This window comes from Ruditapes philippinarum, unplaced genomic scaffold (assembly GCF_026571515.1).
Source record: "Ruditapes philippinarum isolate M1 unplaced genomic scaffold, ASM2657151v2 ctg10248_1_1_1_1, whole genome shotgun sequence".
NCBI lineage: Eukaryota > Metazoa > Mollusca > Bivalvia > Venerida > Veneridae > Ruditapes > Ruditapes philippinarum.
Window position 1 is genome coordinate 22,825 of NW_026854449.1, and position 16,264 is coordinate 39,088.

The 16,264-nt window shown below is 31.6% G+C and overlaps 1 protein-coding gene across 1 annotated transcript; it reads right to left on the reverse strand.

The window, feature by feature from the left end:
- Positions 1-8,161: 8,161 nt before the first annotated feature.
- LOC132740151 (uncharacterized) lies at positions 8,162-15,264 on the reverse strand. The gene is made up of 5 exons (XM_060728002.1): positions 15,015-15,264; positions 13,507-13,555; positions 12,385-12,411; positions 12,030-12,067; positions 8,162-11,691 (listed from the first exon to the last, which is right to left on the reverse strand). Exons 1-5 carry the CDS (start codon positions 15,246-15,248, stop codon positions 11,365-11,367), a joined length of 675 nt encoding a protein of 224 aa, XP_060583985.1. The 5' UTR covers positions 15,249-15,264; the 3' UTR covers positions 8,162-11,364.
- Positions 15,265-16,264: the final 1,000 nt, after the last annotated feature.

The following is a 16,264-nucleotide window of genomic DNA, read 5'->3' on the forward strand; positions in this document are numbered from 1 at the left end:
TGATAAAATGCTAAAATCTTGTCTTTTTACCCAACGGAATGAACTTTAACAGGTCTAATTCATCTTTTCACACCGAATCAAGTACGATAATCCAGAAAAAATGTAAAACTCGGCGAAAAAAACGATATTTGTCTATTTTGTGATCATGATTTCTGCAAGCGTCTAGAGGTACTGCTCCAATCCTGTATTGAGCTAAATCCTCTCTGTAGTACAACGTATTACGATCGTGGCTTTCCATGACAATGCCGTATTTATCCGTATTAAAACCGTAGCTTATACGTTGGGTAACCGTACAAATACGTAGTTCTCCGTACGAAACCGTGGAAATCCTTGACAAGTTGGTGGACTACGAATCAGTGCGGACGAGTACGGTTTTCGTACGGACCAGTACGTATTAGTACGGTTTAATACGGACTAGCATAGATACGCTACGGTTGATTTTTCCGTAGCAAATTTTTGTGCATGTTCAAAAAATATCAAGGATCGCTACGGATATACAAGGACTACTACGATTGATTACGGTTACAATACGGAGAGCTACTGACCAGTACGGGTAGCTACGGACGATGCCGGAATTAATCCGTGACTCTTCCGTGGGCGTATTCCGTGAATATGTGACCGGGGTATAACACTATTGTATATAAATTAAAACAATCGCCTGTCAAAAGCGTTGCCGCCAAAGCCGTGATAGTACACGTTAAAATGTTAAAATGGGGGTCCAAACAATCCAAACACGGACTTTTATTGTTTGTTTCATTTTGTCGATATTATAAAGTTTTGAAATAAAATAGTACGTTTTTTATGATCGCACGTTGCCCAAACATAAATTGTTAGAAAATATCCTTTTTAAATTGATTAAATTAGTGAAAATCTGGAGCCCCCCACCCCTTAAAGTTTTACTAATGTATACTGTATATGATAAAAGAAAGTAATAATATAGCATGTTTCTTTTTTAAAGAAACATGTCAGAAAAGATAAATAGCCTCAAAAATTAAAACATTGCTGATGGGAACATGTATTTGACAATGGGGAAAAAGATGATATTTTGGATTCACTCACAAACCCTGTTCACTTAAATATAATAACTTGAGAACAATTCGGCTTATAATGGCAAGGTTGATTCAGGCTTGTAAATGACCACGTTGTGAGATTAGTAGGTTTTTTTTGTCAAACTCACAATGACCTTAAAAAAGATTTCGTTAAAACGAATTAATATTTCATAACTACGAATTAATATTTCGTAATTACGAATAAATATTTCGTAATTACGAAAAAATATTTCATAACTACGAATTAATATTTAAAAAAGGGCAAAGTTTTATCATTTATAAATATGAATTATTAAAGTGGGGTAGTAACTACCGTTTCTTATTTTGGCTAGACACAACCCTTCTACAAGCAAAACGTGTTTTGCTATAATTTGTTGATACTGTTTCTGCATCACTTAAAAAAAAACAACAACAACAAAAACGCTATAATGTTTATTGTATTATTGCTATAATAGGCACCACCTGCAAATCCCTCGGAATTAAAACTATCAAACATTTAATGTTAGATTCTTCTTTCTGACTGCTTAGACAATTTCAAAGTTTCAGCCAGTAAGTGAAGGACTTGTACAAAACCTACGTGCCCTGAAAGAAGACTCTATATTCAAAAGTGACATTGTTCTAGAAGCAGTTATTTTTTTTAATGGAAACTCTACAAAGAGGTGTGTCTTTTATGGCAGTGTGAATGGTGACCATGAATGGTAAGCGTGATGGCTTAACTAGTCATTGATTAAATTTTATTAAAAAAAAACAACAGTGAAAGCTTTTTTAAAAAGCCGATACGAGCCGACGAATATGTTAAAATGTGACAAATTAAAACTGGGAAGACGTAATAAGAGAATACACGACCGGGTAGGGCCAGACGGTGATAATCGGTCCGCAAAATGAATAATGGCCCCGAGGGCCCATCTATGATGTGTATTTATGTCTTTAATACGCTTGATAGATCTAAATTTTACTTCGTTAAAAATCCCTATTTTGATTTCAAATATGTACTATATAGATCAAGTAACTTCTACAGAGTTGCGTCCCTTATGTGTAGGCAACACGATTTATTTTCACATAATGAAATTAAAGCTAGTATAAATGAAGCTGTTTTTACGGAATCCTGTTGGGGCCATTTATAATAACGCCGTCGCCTTTGCATGGTCGACACACGCCAACGCGAAATGACAAAGCGATATTACGAATTTTACGCGATATTACGGTGAAGAGGCAACTTTTTTTTTAATTTTTTACCGGTAGACGGGCGACATTCGATACAATATTATCTAAAATGTCGCTTCGCATTGTCGCATGTCGTTTGAAATTGTCGCGCGACCCTCAAACAAAATCGCGACACGCGACATACGACATGACATAAGGAAAATGTCGCTTGGCATTGCCGAACGTCGTTTGAGATTGTCGCGTGCCGTCGCATTTGCAGGATCGACACACGACAACGCGAAGTGACATCGCGACAACACGAGGTGACATAGCGACAATGCGATACGACATTCGATAATGCAAAGTGACATCGCGATATATCGTGCTTTTATAGGCGACATTTTAAAGTGGATATCGCGACATTGTCGTTTGAGATTGTCGCCGTCGTTTGCGATTGTCGGGTGTCGCTTCGTTATATCGCTATGTCATTTCGCGTTGTCGTGTGTCGACTATGCGCGACGGCGACATTATGAATGGCCCCAACAGGATTCCGTAGTAGTTGTAGAAATTACGCTTATGTTCTAATTATAAAATCAAGCTATTCGTGCTTCTATCATACTTTCACTTTTACAACTAGCTGTTTTGATGGCGTAAAATGTGGCGTCATTGTTTCTCTTTCGGGTCTTTTTAGGGGCCAGTTACACAGACGGCCCCAAATCAGTCATTTAATTTTAAATTAACTCGCTGTTATGATCGGTTGTCATGCGTGATTTTATTTCTGGTTTTCTGTGTAAACGGCCATCGGTGACAGAAAGCAAACTCAAACGGGGTTGGGTCGGTGATAAATGCTGAAATACTTTTGGTTTTTATCGTTTGTAAATCGGAGCTAAATCGGGCGTAAGGCTGATTAATTCGTGTTTGATAGCTGGTCATCATTGGTTAAACACTTTCCGTCAGATATGGCCGGTGATTCATATTTGGTTATCTTTGTCCGATCGGCGATATCGGTGATTAAGAGCTTGCATATGTCGTGATATAGGTTGCTGTCGGTTTTTTGTAAAAAAAAATCACCGATCGAGAATTTTAAACATGTTTAAAAATCCCAATCGGTAATTTTTCACCGATGAAACTTATATTTCCCCAATAGCAGTTGATAGGTGGAAAACAGGTGACCAATAGGTGATATCGGTATTAAATACGTTGTCATCGGTTCACTCCATAATTTGGCTAAAAAAACTACCGATCAATCACCGATGGCTCTGTGTAACTGGGGTGTTAAAAGAAGATCTTTTTTAAAGTTTTTACTATATACATATAAGAAAATTTATCAATGACCCCCGGGTTGGGGCTAATTTTGAACCCAGGGATTCAATTTGAACAAGTTGGTAGACACCTTCTAAAAGATGTTTCATGATTAATATCTAAGCTCTAGCTCTTTCGGAGTTTTTTAAAAGAAGAGTTTTAAGTTTTTACTATATACATTTAAGGAATATAAATTTTGGCCCCAGGGATTTGATTTGAACAATTTGGTAGACACCCACTAGAAGATTCGCTTTCAAGAAGCGGGGATGATTTCCGTGCAACATATCATAATATTAGTGTTTATGAAGAATTCAGTCTACAATTATTTTTACCGTTTGCAAAGATTTTCTACTTATCCAATTATTTTGACCAAATATTCAATGAAAATAAATTTTCAAAGAGATTGGTCAACAAGAAGCATCGTTGCATTATTACAGAAACATGATTTTTTTACCATGCAAAGTGTCAAGATATTAGTTTTTGCAGAGAGTTCGTCAAAAAAAAATTAATACAACAGAACGATAAGGAGAAAATAGGAACTAGGTAGAGTTCGACTTATGAAAGCATGATAGTAATGAACAATTTTGACCGCATGGATTTGATTATAACAATTTGGTAGACACCCACTAGAAGATGTTTCATGCTTAATATCTAAGCTTAGCTGTTTTTTAAGTGTTTATTTATACGTGTAACTAATGACCCCTCCCCCCGGACAAGGACAAGTTTGACCCCAGGGCTTTTATTTGAACAAACTTGGTACATGCCAAATAATGAATATTATTTAAGTAGCAGATCGATAAGGAGAAAGTTGGAACTAGGTAGAGTTGAACTTATGAAAGCATGAAAGTTATAAACAATTCAATATCGGCTCCGTTGACAATCTTATATACTAACTCTTATATAATACAGTTTCATAGTTGGTAAAAGAAGAGTGAATGTTGCGTATGTGTGGACTGGAGTGTGAGATAAGCCCATGTGAGATAAGATTTTGCAACATCGATATTTTGAGTAACAATTTGCAGATTTTCTATCTGGTTAATGAGAAATTTTGTCTCTCAAAACTATTATGTTCTTTCTGTTAAAGGTATTAACCGCAGTTCTCATTTCATCTTTTTTTATAAAAGGATTGCAAAATTTTGATGCACATAAAATGAGATGAAATATTTCCTTGTTTTCTTACAGAAAACTTTGCGTTTCGCTTCAAAACTAATGTTAAAAAGGTTTATGTTGATAATGACTTGGAGTGAAGGCTCATGAAAGGATGATGATTCAGAATAATGCAATATCACTAAAATCTTTAAGATACCGTTTTTTTTTTGTTTTTTTTTGTTGTTGTTGTTGTTGTTTTTTGTGTTAAATTCCTACCAGCTTTTAAATTAAAATGAATATTTCATCTAAAGATACATGAAATTTCAGCAAGGTGTAGTTATTATAGTTTGAAATACTAGAAAATCTATACATTGCAGTGCACATTGCAATTGTTGCAATAGTGGTAACTATAGATGGATTTCTTGGGTGGTTTGGTACACGTAAGTCTAAAAGTAAATACAATAGAAGTAAATATTATAATTTTTGAACTACATTAAAAGAGAAATATAATTTACTAAATATACAGACAATGCGGTAACATACAATGGTAAAAACTGTATGTGCCTTATAGTAATTTGTACTAATTAAACATGCACATTGTTTTTGTATGTGACTTTAATCTTGTGTAGTGAAACATGTGCCAAGCTAGTTGTAATATCAGCAATAAGGAGATAACATATTTTAACATGGTGAATCACCATAGACCTATATCTTTAGTTTTGAAATTTTCGAAAGGCTAACATAGATTGGTCGATTAACTCCAGATATAGTATCAATGTTTTAAAAGGCTTTGACTTTCAAACTGTTTTCGTCAAGGTAACATGCTCCAGAATGAATCATTATACGAATTGTATCAATTAAAGCTCTGTATGGCTTTAAATAAAGTAAATAAATAAAGTAATGTTTATAGCTGCAAATCACAATATTTCGCGGTACTTATTTGGTACATGTTTGACTTTATAAAAGCGGGATACGAATTTTTGCAAGGAAAGGGAAACAATGCGCGAAAAAATAACCTTTTCACACTTACAGAGTTCTCGCCCCGCCAATACATTAATTTTCTGATAATTATGCACACTGATTTTGTTATCTACATATGATTAGCAAAAACATATTTTATTCTAATGTGATTGACATTCGTCATGTAATACATTATTCGGTAAACATACATATATATATTTCTAGGTTAAGAAATAACGTGTCTCACTTTAGCATTATTTGATGTAAATCGACTATAATTTTGTTGTTACAATGTTAATGTCGAATAAATGTTTTAATGTTCATGTTTATGTTCATGTTTATGTTCATGTTTATGTTAATGTTATGTTATGTTATGTTATGTTATGTTATGTTATGTTATGTTATGTTATGTTATGTTATGTTATAAGATATATATATAAATATAAAACACATCCGGGTATTTATTTTTCTTCCTTATCCATTCTTTAAAGATTATTTCATACAAAATAAAATAAACAGACTTAAACTTTAAGGAAATTATTTTAAGATAAATACATAGAATCTTTAAAAAGATAAATACCTTATGAAAATGTGACTGCAAATAAAGTAAAATGTAATAGAAATAGACAGAAACATTATTTTACATAGCTTTGAAGTACCATAAGAATATACATATGAGATATAATCGAATTTTTCCAGGACTGACACGATAGGTACAAAAATATAGACAGAAAAGGGAAAAAAATAATGTTCAATTGCTTAAAAAAATTAAACAACTCGAGTAAATATAAATGCATGTTAGATACCTAAATCCAATGACTTTTAGACATATTAACATAATGGAAACATATGATTTAACGAGAAATATAATTATTCATGCACCGAATATGCATAGAATGGTACACTTGGCACATAGAATGTTTAACTGACCAAACTGATACTGCAGAAATATGGGTTACTCTACAAATAAATCAGTAAATCACCAGTGGTTTAACCATGACGCAGTGCAATGACAACACGAACAAACGAGGAAAGAGAACAAAATACAATAAGGTGTTTTTTATAGGTTATCATATTAATATAACATAATCAGTTATAATTTTTTTTTTAAATGTGACTATCACAACGTTTAAGCGCAATTATGTAACTAGCGATTTATTTTTGGCGCGTCAATAAAAAAAAAATCTATAGACAGTACTGATTTTGGATATGAGATAAATTTAATACATATTATTCATGAAGCTTCTTTGATGTATTGATCTCGATATTGATGTATTGATCTCGTTGAATAAAATAATGTGAAGCTCTCCTGAGTTTGACATAATACATGTAATATGATTTAATTCAACTCGTTCTGAAACTACACTATTGCTAGTCTGGAGTTCCTTCCCTTTATACTTTCCGTAGTAAATGCAGGCAGGGAACCAGACTATCCTCCGTCTGGAGTTCCTTCCCCTTATACTTTCCGTAGTAAATGTAGGCAGGGAACCAGACTATCATCCGTCTGTTTTAAGTTTATTGCAACAAAGGTCACATAAATAAAAGACTGTTACTCTTCTTCTAATTAGAATGGCATGCAAGTTAGTGGAAAATCGTCTTGTTTTGAAATGTTGACCGACTTTTAAATACATGTCAAGATGAAGATTGTAAAGCCTGTACTTTTAAACCTACAAAAAGAAAACTTCCTTAGTGAGTTTCACAAAAACGGAAGGCTATTCAGACTAATATTTGAAAACCTTTTCAATGTAAATGGTTGAATATGATATAAATCAAAACATTCAATGTAAATCCACGACAAACGTAAATTGTTGTCATGGTTATTGAATTAAAACAACATAGCGTGTTCGGTGAAATATACAAAATTTAGCAATGACATAAAAGCGGACAATGGACGCCACTAAAGGAGTGTAGGTATGACACAATTTGGAATATAGAGTATCAATTTATATGAAATGAGAAAATGAAGAAATATTTGTATAACACTATAAGAATAGCCTATATTTTAAATGCAGACTTTGATAATAACGTATATATGCCGTAAGTATATATATAGCGGACATACCCTTATCTAAATATACAAAGACATTTCGGTAAAAATATTAAATGTAAGCATTTTAAATTTAATTATACCAATTATTTTATGGTATACCACTGATTTTACGGCACACCATTTATTTAATAGTATACCATTGATTTTATGGCACACCATTGCTTTTTTGGTTCATCATTCATTTATTGGTACATCATTGGTTAAATTATATACCATTGATTTAAGGGTATATAACAATGATTTTATGGTATACCATTTAATTCATTATATATCATTGTTTTATGGTATAATGGTTTTATGGAACGCCATTGATTTTTGGTAAATCATTGATTTTATGGTAAACTATTGGTTTTATAGTATACCATTTTTTTTATGGTACTACATTGATTTTCGGTATAGCATTGATTTTATGGCATACCATTGATTTGATGGTATATTATTGATTTTTTGTATATCATTGGTTTTATGGTACACCATTGATTTTATGGCATACCATTGATGATAAATATCATTGATAGCAAATACCATTGATAACAAATGGGGTTTTCATAAATAATGGAGGGACTTTTTAAAATGAAAGTACACCTTTTAAAATGCATTTAATGAGTTAAAAACTATGAAATAGAATAATTATGTGTAGTCAAATATGTCAATGAAATAAAAATAAACCAAATAGTATAACATTGCTTTATGATTCAAACATATTCAAAAAAGGCATTGCACAGTTGAACTAATGCATTTACTCAAAATAATACTTTACATGCATTTATATTTAATACAATATATAGCAAATACTGTTCATTTTCTTACAAAATTATACTTTCATTCTTCTATTTACTCACACTGCTACTCTTCATTATGATTCTGCCGACACTGTTTGAATTAAAGCTATTACATTTTACAGACTTATTTTACCAAAACATATTTTATATTACATAAATAAATATATAAACATATCGAAATACAAATGAATAAACATATATTTTGTAATAATAAACTGTGTTTTATTAAATGCACGTGTTTCAAAGGTAAACATTAGCAATTAATGTAGAACATAATTATATGCATACATAATTATATGACATATATTGCACTTTGAAAATGTCAGTTTATTCAGAGACATAGATATTATCTATGTCTCTGGTTTATTTAATCAATACGCTGTCAGTGATTGCATTGATTTATTATGTGTTTGCCAGAATTAGTAGAATATACATGTATGGAGTGGAAAAAACATACGAAAGTCTTTGCAACTATACAGAACTCCGGAAGAAAATTTACAAAATGAAGAAAAAAATGACATATTTACAAACTTACACTACAAATATGAAACGTTCGACAGATTATCAACTTTTAGAACACTGAATACTCGTTTTGAACCTACATTAAATTGAGAGAAATAATATCTTTGAACTCAGAAAATAAAATTTTGTCGCTACATTCTTTGTTTGTTTTGTTGTTGTTGTTGGTGGTGTTTTTTTGTTGTTGTTGTTTTTTGTTTAGCTGATGTTGGTAGTGTTTTATTTTATTCATTTATTTTTTTATTATTTATTTTTGTTGTTGTTGTTGTTTTTGCGCTAATATTTCTGCTACTTGCTGTTGCTGCTGCTTTTATTTGTTGTTTTTCATATTTTGATGAAACTGTATGAAAAGAATATATTATAAATACAGCAGAATTTTGACTTCATATCATTTATTCAAATTCTTTCACAATATATTTAAATAAATAATGTGTTTTGTACGTTTTCTTTCAATTTTTTAATATCAACTTCCTGATCAAGTGCAGTATTGATAAATCATTTAAGCTTGTTTAATAAGTTTAGTGTCAGATAACCGTTTATATAGACTCAGCAAATATTTACACGTTTAATAGTACAATTTATTTTTATAACTTCCGGTAAGCCGCAAGGTTAGCAAATTGTTCATTTTTCTTATGAATTTATATTTATTTTTATTCATTTATTTATTTAATTATTTATTTATTTATTTTATTTATACGTTCGTTCATGCGTTCGTGCGTGCATTCGTTCGTTCGTTCGTTCGTTCATTCCTTCATTCATTCATTCATTCATTCATTCATTCATTCATTCATTCATTCATTCATTTATTTATTTATTTATTTATTTATTTATTTATTTATTTATTTATTTTTGTCATGGTTTACCGCAGGGTTCACAAATCTCAATATTATCTGGTAGTTGACAAAATTTGAAACCGTCGTTCCAAACTTTACATCAGGTTGCATTTAAATCTTTAAATCTTTAGAAAAAGCAGCATGCCTCCAGATTCATGCTGATTTTCATGAAAATTTTGAAAATATTTGTAAAAGTTAAATATTGAGAGTAGACAAAGAAAGTATTTTGTACTTTGCAACGGCACTTATAATCCACGTAAATTACCAAAAAGCGGTCACAATATGCAAAAATAGCCCTTACTGCGTTAGTCACGCAATATAAATACGGTGAAAGATGCTGCGAAATCAGTCTTTTAATTGCACATAACATGTAAATTATAAGTTGAATCTTGAATCGTTTTCCTTTTCTTAAAATCTAAGTACATGTTTCTCAAGTTTGATTTTTTTAAAAGTAATTTGGCTCTTCTAGAAACAATGCAGCTTTAAATAAAAACACATCCTAAAGATTATAATAAATTTCCTGTACATTGATCGTGGAATGTCGTAACAAAAGGTTAATTTTGAATAATACACGTTTAACTTACAGGTATTTGATAGCGTGCGTACAAGTCAACTATCATTCCAAAACGTTTTAGAATAGAAAAACGTAAACATGAATGAAAACATGAAATTATCATTCATGTAATTAGTTAATCGTATCAGTTATTACCAAACATGTTCATAAAAGCATGGTTGATTATCAAACATGTTCATAAAAGCATGGTTGATTACCAAACATGTTCATAAAAGCATGGTTGATTACCAAACATGTTCATAAAAGCATGGTTGATTACCAAAACATGTTCATAAAAGCATGGTTGATTACCAAAACATGTTCACAAAAGCATGGTTGATTACCAAAACATGTTCATAAAAGCATGGTTGATTACCAAAACATGTTCATAAAAGCATGGTTGATTACCAAACATGTTCATAAAAGCATGGTTGATTACCAAAACATGTTCATAAAAGCATGGTTGATTACCAAAACATGTTCATAAAAGCATGGTTGATTACCAAACATTTTCACAAAAGCACGGTTGATTACCAAAACATGTTCATAAAAGCATGGTTGATTACCAAAACATGTTCATAAAAGCACGGTTGATAACCAAACATGCTCATAATAGTATGATTAATCACCAAAACATGTTCATAAAAGTACTGTTGATAACCAAACATGCTCATAATAGTATGATTAATCACCAAAACATGTTCATAAAAGTACTGTTGATAACCAAACATGCTCATAATAGTATGATTAATCACCAAAATATGTTCATAAAAGTACTGTTGATAACCAAACATGATCATAATAGTATGATTAATCACCAAAACATGTTCATAAAAGCATGGTTGATTAACAAACATATTCATCTTAAATTGCTTGATAACCAAACATGTTAATTTTAAAAGGCTTGATTACTGAACTTGTTCATTTTTTAATGCTTGATTACAATATATACTCATAAAAGAATACTTGATTGCAAAACATGTTCATTTCAAAATGTTCGATTTCAAAAAAGTATGTTCATTTCAGAATGCTTGATTACCAAACAAATTAATTTTAGAATGCTTGATTACCAACCATGTTCATTTTAGAATGGTTGTTTAAGGTTATCCTCTTCAGATGGGGGTTTAGAGAGATTATTGATCTTTTCAACAGGTACTCCAAAATTGTCTGACACACTCGGTTCTTCAGGTGTTGAATTCGGAAGATCTTTTGTGGGGTTGTCGGGATCTTCAGTGGCAAGTGATGTAGATGATGTGGGTGGAGTCTTGAGGTAAAAGGACGGCATTGTCGTGTCCTTTGTAGTATGATTATCTGTTAAGGGACTGGGTCCATTGGAGTTTGAAGGTATTTTTCTAGCAGTTTCCTCTTTGGAAAGTGACGAATCGGATTTTATCTTGACATCAGATTGTCTCTGGCATTTGATAAAAAAAAATATTTGAAATTTTTGAGAATATTGCTGACTGAAATTGCGTATATCCATAGGAGAATTTCAATTTCGTTTGAATGATGTTGTTTCAGAGTGTCATAAAAGTATGTTTGTTTTTTATATTTTTTTTTCATACAACAATTGTCACACTATATGCCTGACCTTACAATAGAACAAATATATAGAAACAACTTCAAAATACAACAGTGTTATTATCCGTCGTTGAATGCGCTGTGCGCTGTTTGCTATTATTAATTTGCATATATTTTGGCAGACATGAAATAAAAATTTAGTGATATTATTACAGTGGTAAAACTACTCACACTTGAAGAAGTATCCGATATCTTACTTCCCTGTGCAACTGTAATAAACAATGATAGTGTTTTCAAATAAATAAATAAATGAATAAATAAATAAATAAACAGTACAATTAGTATAGGTATAGTGCATAAGTATTATGTATGGAAGTAAAAATACTACTTTGTTTACATTTTGCTACTTTAACGACACAGTACTGCACGTTCAACACTACTTTTTCAGTTCATGCTTTTTTTACCATTATTTAAACATTGTTATACACATGCTTGAAATTTCTAAAGAAATAAAAAATATGGATTTCTGAGGCATAATGTGCCTTTAATAGTATGACGTCCAATATTTCAATCAAGGTGTACTTACTTGATTTAGATCCGTAACCACTATCTCCTGCAAAATGAATGTTAAATAAATAAATTAATTAAAGTTATATCATAATAGCATGTCAAGTTTGTATACATAGCAATACCTGTAATTAAAGATAACATTTTCATATTGATGTGAAATACAATTATACGTATTCAGATTCCCGTTCTTGTATGCCTTTTGAATTCAGCGCATGTATATAATTGAATAAATGGGACGGTTTTATTGTGCGATTTTTTGAAAAAGCAAATTGGTATGTAATATTGTTCAAGAATACATTTTTTTGCTCAGCATTTGATTTTATTATAGTAAACCAAAGGTGCTAGTGGCATTGATTTGACCTAAATTGTGTTTAACCTTGTTATATATGCACTAAAACATCAATATTTTTTTTTTAATATTTTTTTTCACTGTTATATTATTTTAGTATAAAAATAGTTATAATAATATAACAGTGAAAAAAAAATATTTTTTTTTTATTTTTTTTTTAAATATATTTGATGTTTTTAGTGCAATAAATATAACATGAACTAAGCGTTTTAAACACATTTTCAATGCACAAAAACCTTTGACAATTAATTAAAAAACGTTATTCTCTAGTTCTGCCTATTTATCATGATATTAAAAAGGGACGCCCACTGACTGAGGTATTTTATGGGACGGAGTTGGGAAAATATTGTTTTTTTTAATGTGTATAATCATATGATGACGGTATGTCAAATAGCTGTTTTATGGACATTTTTCAAGGCTAATTCGCACCAAACTTGGTTTTCACCGATTCAATCACATTTTTCATTTGTGCAGAAAAGTCCCCAAAATTGAATAAAGCGTTTATACACATTTATAAACTCAAATAATGGATAAACAGAAAAATCGTTTGCACGAAACTTGAAAATGTGGATTAATACAATAATCAAATAAATGTGACGCTTATCATTGATATAAATCTTGAAAATGTGAGAGGTCAAATATAGGTAAAATTGTTATAAACACTACTTATATATCCGCACGAAAGGAATGTAATCGTCGATTGTTTCGCGCTTTTTTTTTCTCTCTCTCTTTTTTTTGCACGATCAAAAAGTGGTAAAATATCGGAACATAAGAAAGTTACTGACTTACGTGCTCTTCCTCTAGGAAAACGCAGTTCAACTGTATTGAAACCATAAGCCTTTCAAGAGAAAAATAATATGAGCCACGTCATGACAAAACCAACATAATGGGTTTGCGACCAGCATGGATCAAGACCAGCCTGCGCATCCGCGCAGTCTGATCAAGATCCATGCTGTTCGCTACCAGTTTCTCTACTTGTAATATGGTTTGTAATCGAACAGCACTCCGATCCCTGATCAGACTGGCGCGGAATTTTGCGCAGGCTGGTCTGGTTTCCATGCTGGTCCGCAAAACCCATTTATGTTGGTTTTGTCATGACGCGGCTCATATTATATTAAAAGATAATTATGATATGTAATAAAGCCATACATAAGTAACAGTATACGTGTAGTATTTTTCTTTGGAGAATAGAAACTCGGATCTCCCGTCACAAATATGACATGGTATAAATAGTTGATATAACTATTCCTCAGTCATTCTTGTTGTCATCGTCAATTGTTGATGCTATTGTTGTTGATGAGTATGGGTGGTGGTGGTTGTTGTTGTTGAAGTTGTTGGTGTTATTGGTGTTATTGGTGGTGATGGTATTAGTTGTGGTGGTGATGGCAGTTGTTCTTTCTTTTAAAAGTATATTGGTAATTGATACTGTCATGCCTCCATATTCATACAAATTTTCATAAAAAATGTATTACAAAGTAAAAAAAAGTATTGTGAAGCGGCATTGCAAACGGACTTACAATCCATGTAAATTATCAAGGGGCCCAAAATATGTAAAAATAACCCTTACTGCGTGAGTAACGTAGTAAAAATATGGTGGTTAAACTGCAAAATAGTTCATTAATGGCACATAACACGTAAATTATTACTTTAATTGTGTAGATCTATATTTTTTATCTGTTTTTAAATATCTTTATATAAGGATCAAACCTTTGGTGGTAGTGTATGTGAGATGTTTATAAGAACGGAATATATCAATAAAAATGCGTTAATAGCTGTATTACACAATAATTTCGCTGTTTAAAGATTTTATGCAAAATGCGTGTTTAGATTTAGCGTTAGACCCTTCAAGGAGCTTTATATGACATAAAGTCTCTGCATCATTTAAAACATTGAAGCTGCATAATAAAGATCTTATTCGGAACAAGAGAATGTGGGGTTTTCCAAATCTTAATAACCTTTACAGTAATAGCTTCACGGTGCACTACCACATGTACACAATACAGTAATGAACGTTTTTGCGCATATTGTTCATATAAGATGAAAAAAAAAAGATTATTTACCATGTTGTTCCTTTAAAAGATTTTTTGAACTCTTAGTTCCCCCAAAAAAGTCTTCATTCTCGACAAGTTCTATACGCCTGGCAGGGATTGTACTAGTAGCTTCTTGTACTAACAAGGTTCGAGCCTTATTTGGGTCATGGCCGTTGTCCTCACCGGATATAATAAAAGCGGACTTTGGCTTTAAACTTTAATCGCAACTAATCAAAAATAAATAGACTTAAACTAAACTTTACAAACCTCCTGCGCATCATTTTGAAATTTCTCTGATTTATCTCCCAAATCTTTTAGCTGTATAGTCAAATAAATGAGTTCCTGTCTTTGAAATTCGTCCACCTTTCTAGGCCGTCCATCTACTCCATCAACTAGTTGACCCATCAATGCTTCAACGGATTGATTAGCATGTTGAACGCTTGAAGTTGTGTCGGAAATGGCCTCCCCGAAGTTTTGCTTAGAGTCGGAGTGAGATGCCATGTTTCTTTAAGTGTCATTCAATTAATTATAATCATAACACTGTATTAGATTTGTTCCTTTACCGAAATATTTGTCTATATTTTTATCTCAGCGTTCTACTCTTCAAATCTAATCAATATTTTTTTTTTAATATGAAACACGGTTTATAATCCTATATTGTAATATCATATATTACTTACAGTTTTCTATCTAAAATTTTTTCACTTATTTTAGCCCATCTACTTCTTACAAAAACCACTGAACATCCAGGTATCAAAATAAACATAGAAATAATTATATTTTATTATAAATAAAATTTTGAAATAGATTTCAATTTCTGAATCACTTTGATAAAAATGACGTGAATATATCTGAACTACTTTTTTTCCACTTCCTTGTAGTCATGTGCACTTTGGTTTGTCATACCCGAAAAATATATATCATACAAGGAAGATTTGATTGACAATGTTTTCTTTCTTATGTAGATGCATGAAAAGCGACATAGTTTATAAATATGAGTCGTGTCATGACAAAAACAACATAATGGGTTTGCGACCAGCATGGATCCAGTTCAGCCTGCGCATCCGCGCAGTCTGATCAGGATCCATGCTGTTCGCTATCAGTTTCTCTATTTGTTATAGAGTTTGTAAGCGAACAACATGGATCCTGATCAGGACTGCGCGGATGTGCAGGCTGGTCTGGATCCATGCTGGTCGCAAACCCATTATGTTGGTTTTGTTCATGACACGGCTCAATTATGACAAAAATTGACGAATTGAAAAGTATTATATATACAGTACAGCGTACATTGTAAAAAAACACACAAAATACAAACAAACAAACCACACTGACAAAATGATGTTACATGTACTTGAATTGCGTGTATGGTATTCAGGGGTATTTTACCCAGTTCTTAATATAAAAAGGTTTAAAATAAAAAAACGAAAATATACATGACAAAAGCAGTTGCATAAAATTGGTACAAAATTGATATTAAAAAGACCCAACTACGATTTAAAGTCAATTTGTCTACAATT

Bases quoted from the DNA above. Each gene is read 5' to 3' on its own strand.
- LOC132740151 (XM_060728002.1), bottom strand. From the start codon at position 15,248: ATGGCATCTCACTCCGACTCTAAGCAAAACTTCGGGGAGGCCATTTCC. The intron at 12,412-13,506 runs GTAAGTCAGTAA...TTCATTTTGCAG, and splicing joins TTTTCCTAGAGGAAGAGCAC to GAGATAGTGGTTACGGATCT. The intron at 11,692-12,029 runs GTGAGTAGTTTT...ATCAAATGCCAG, and splicing joins TATCGGATACTTCTTCAAGT to AGACAATCTGATGTCAAGAT.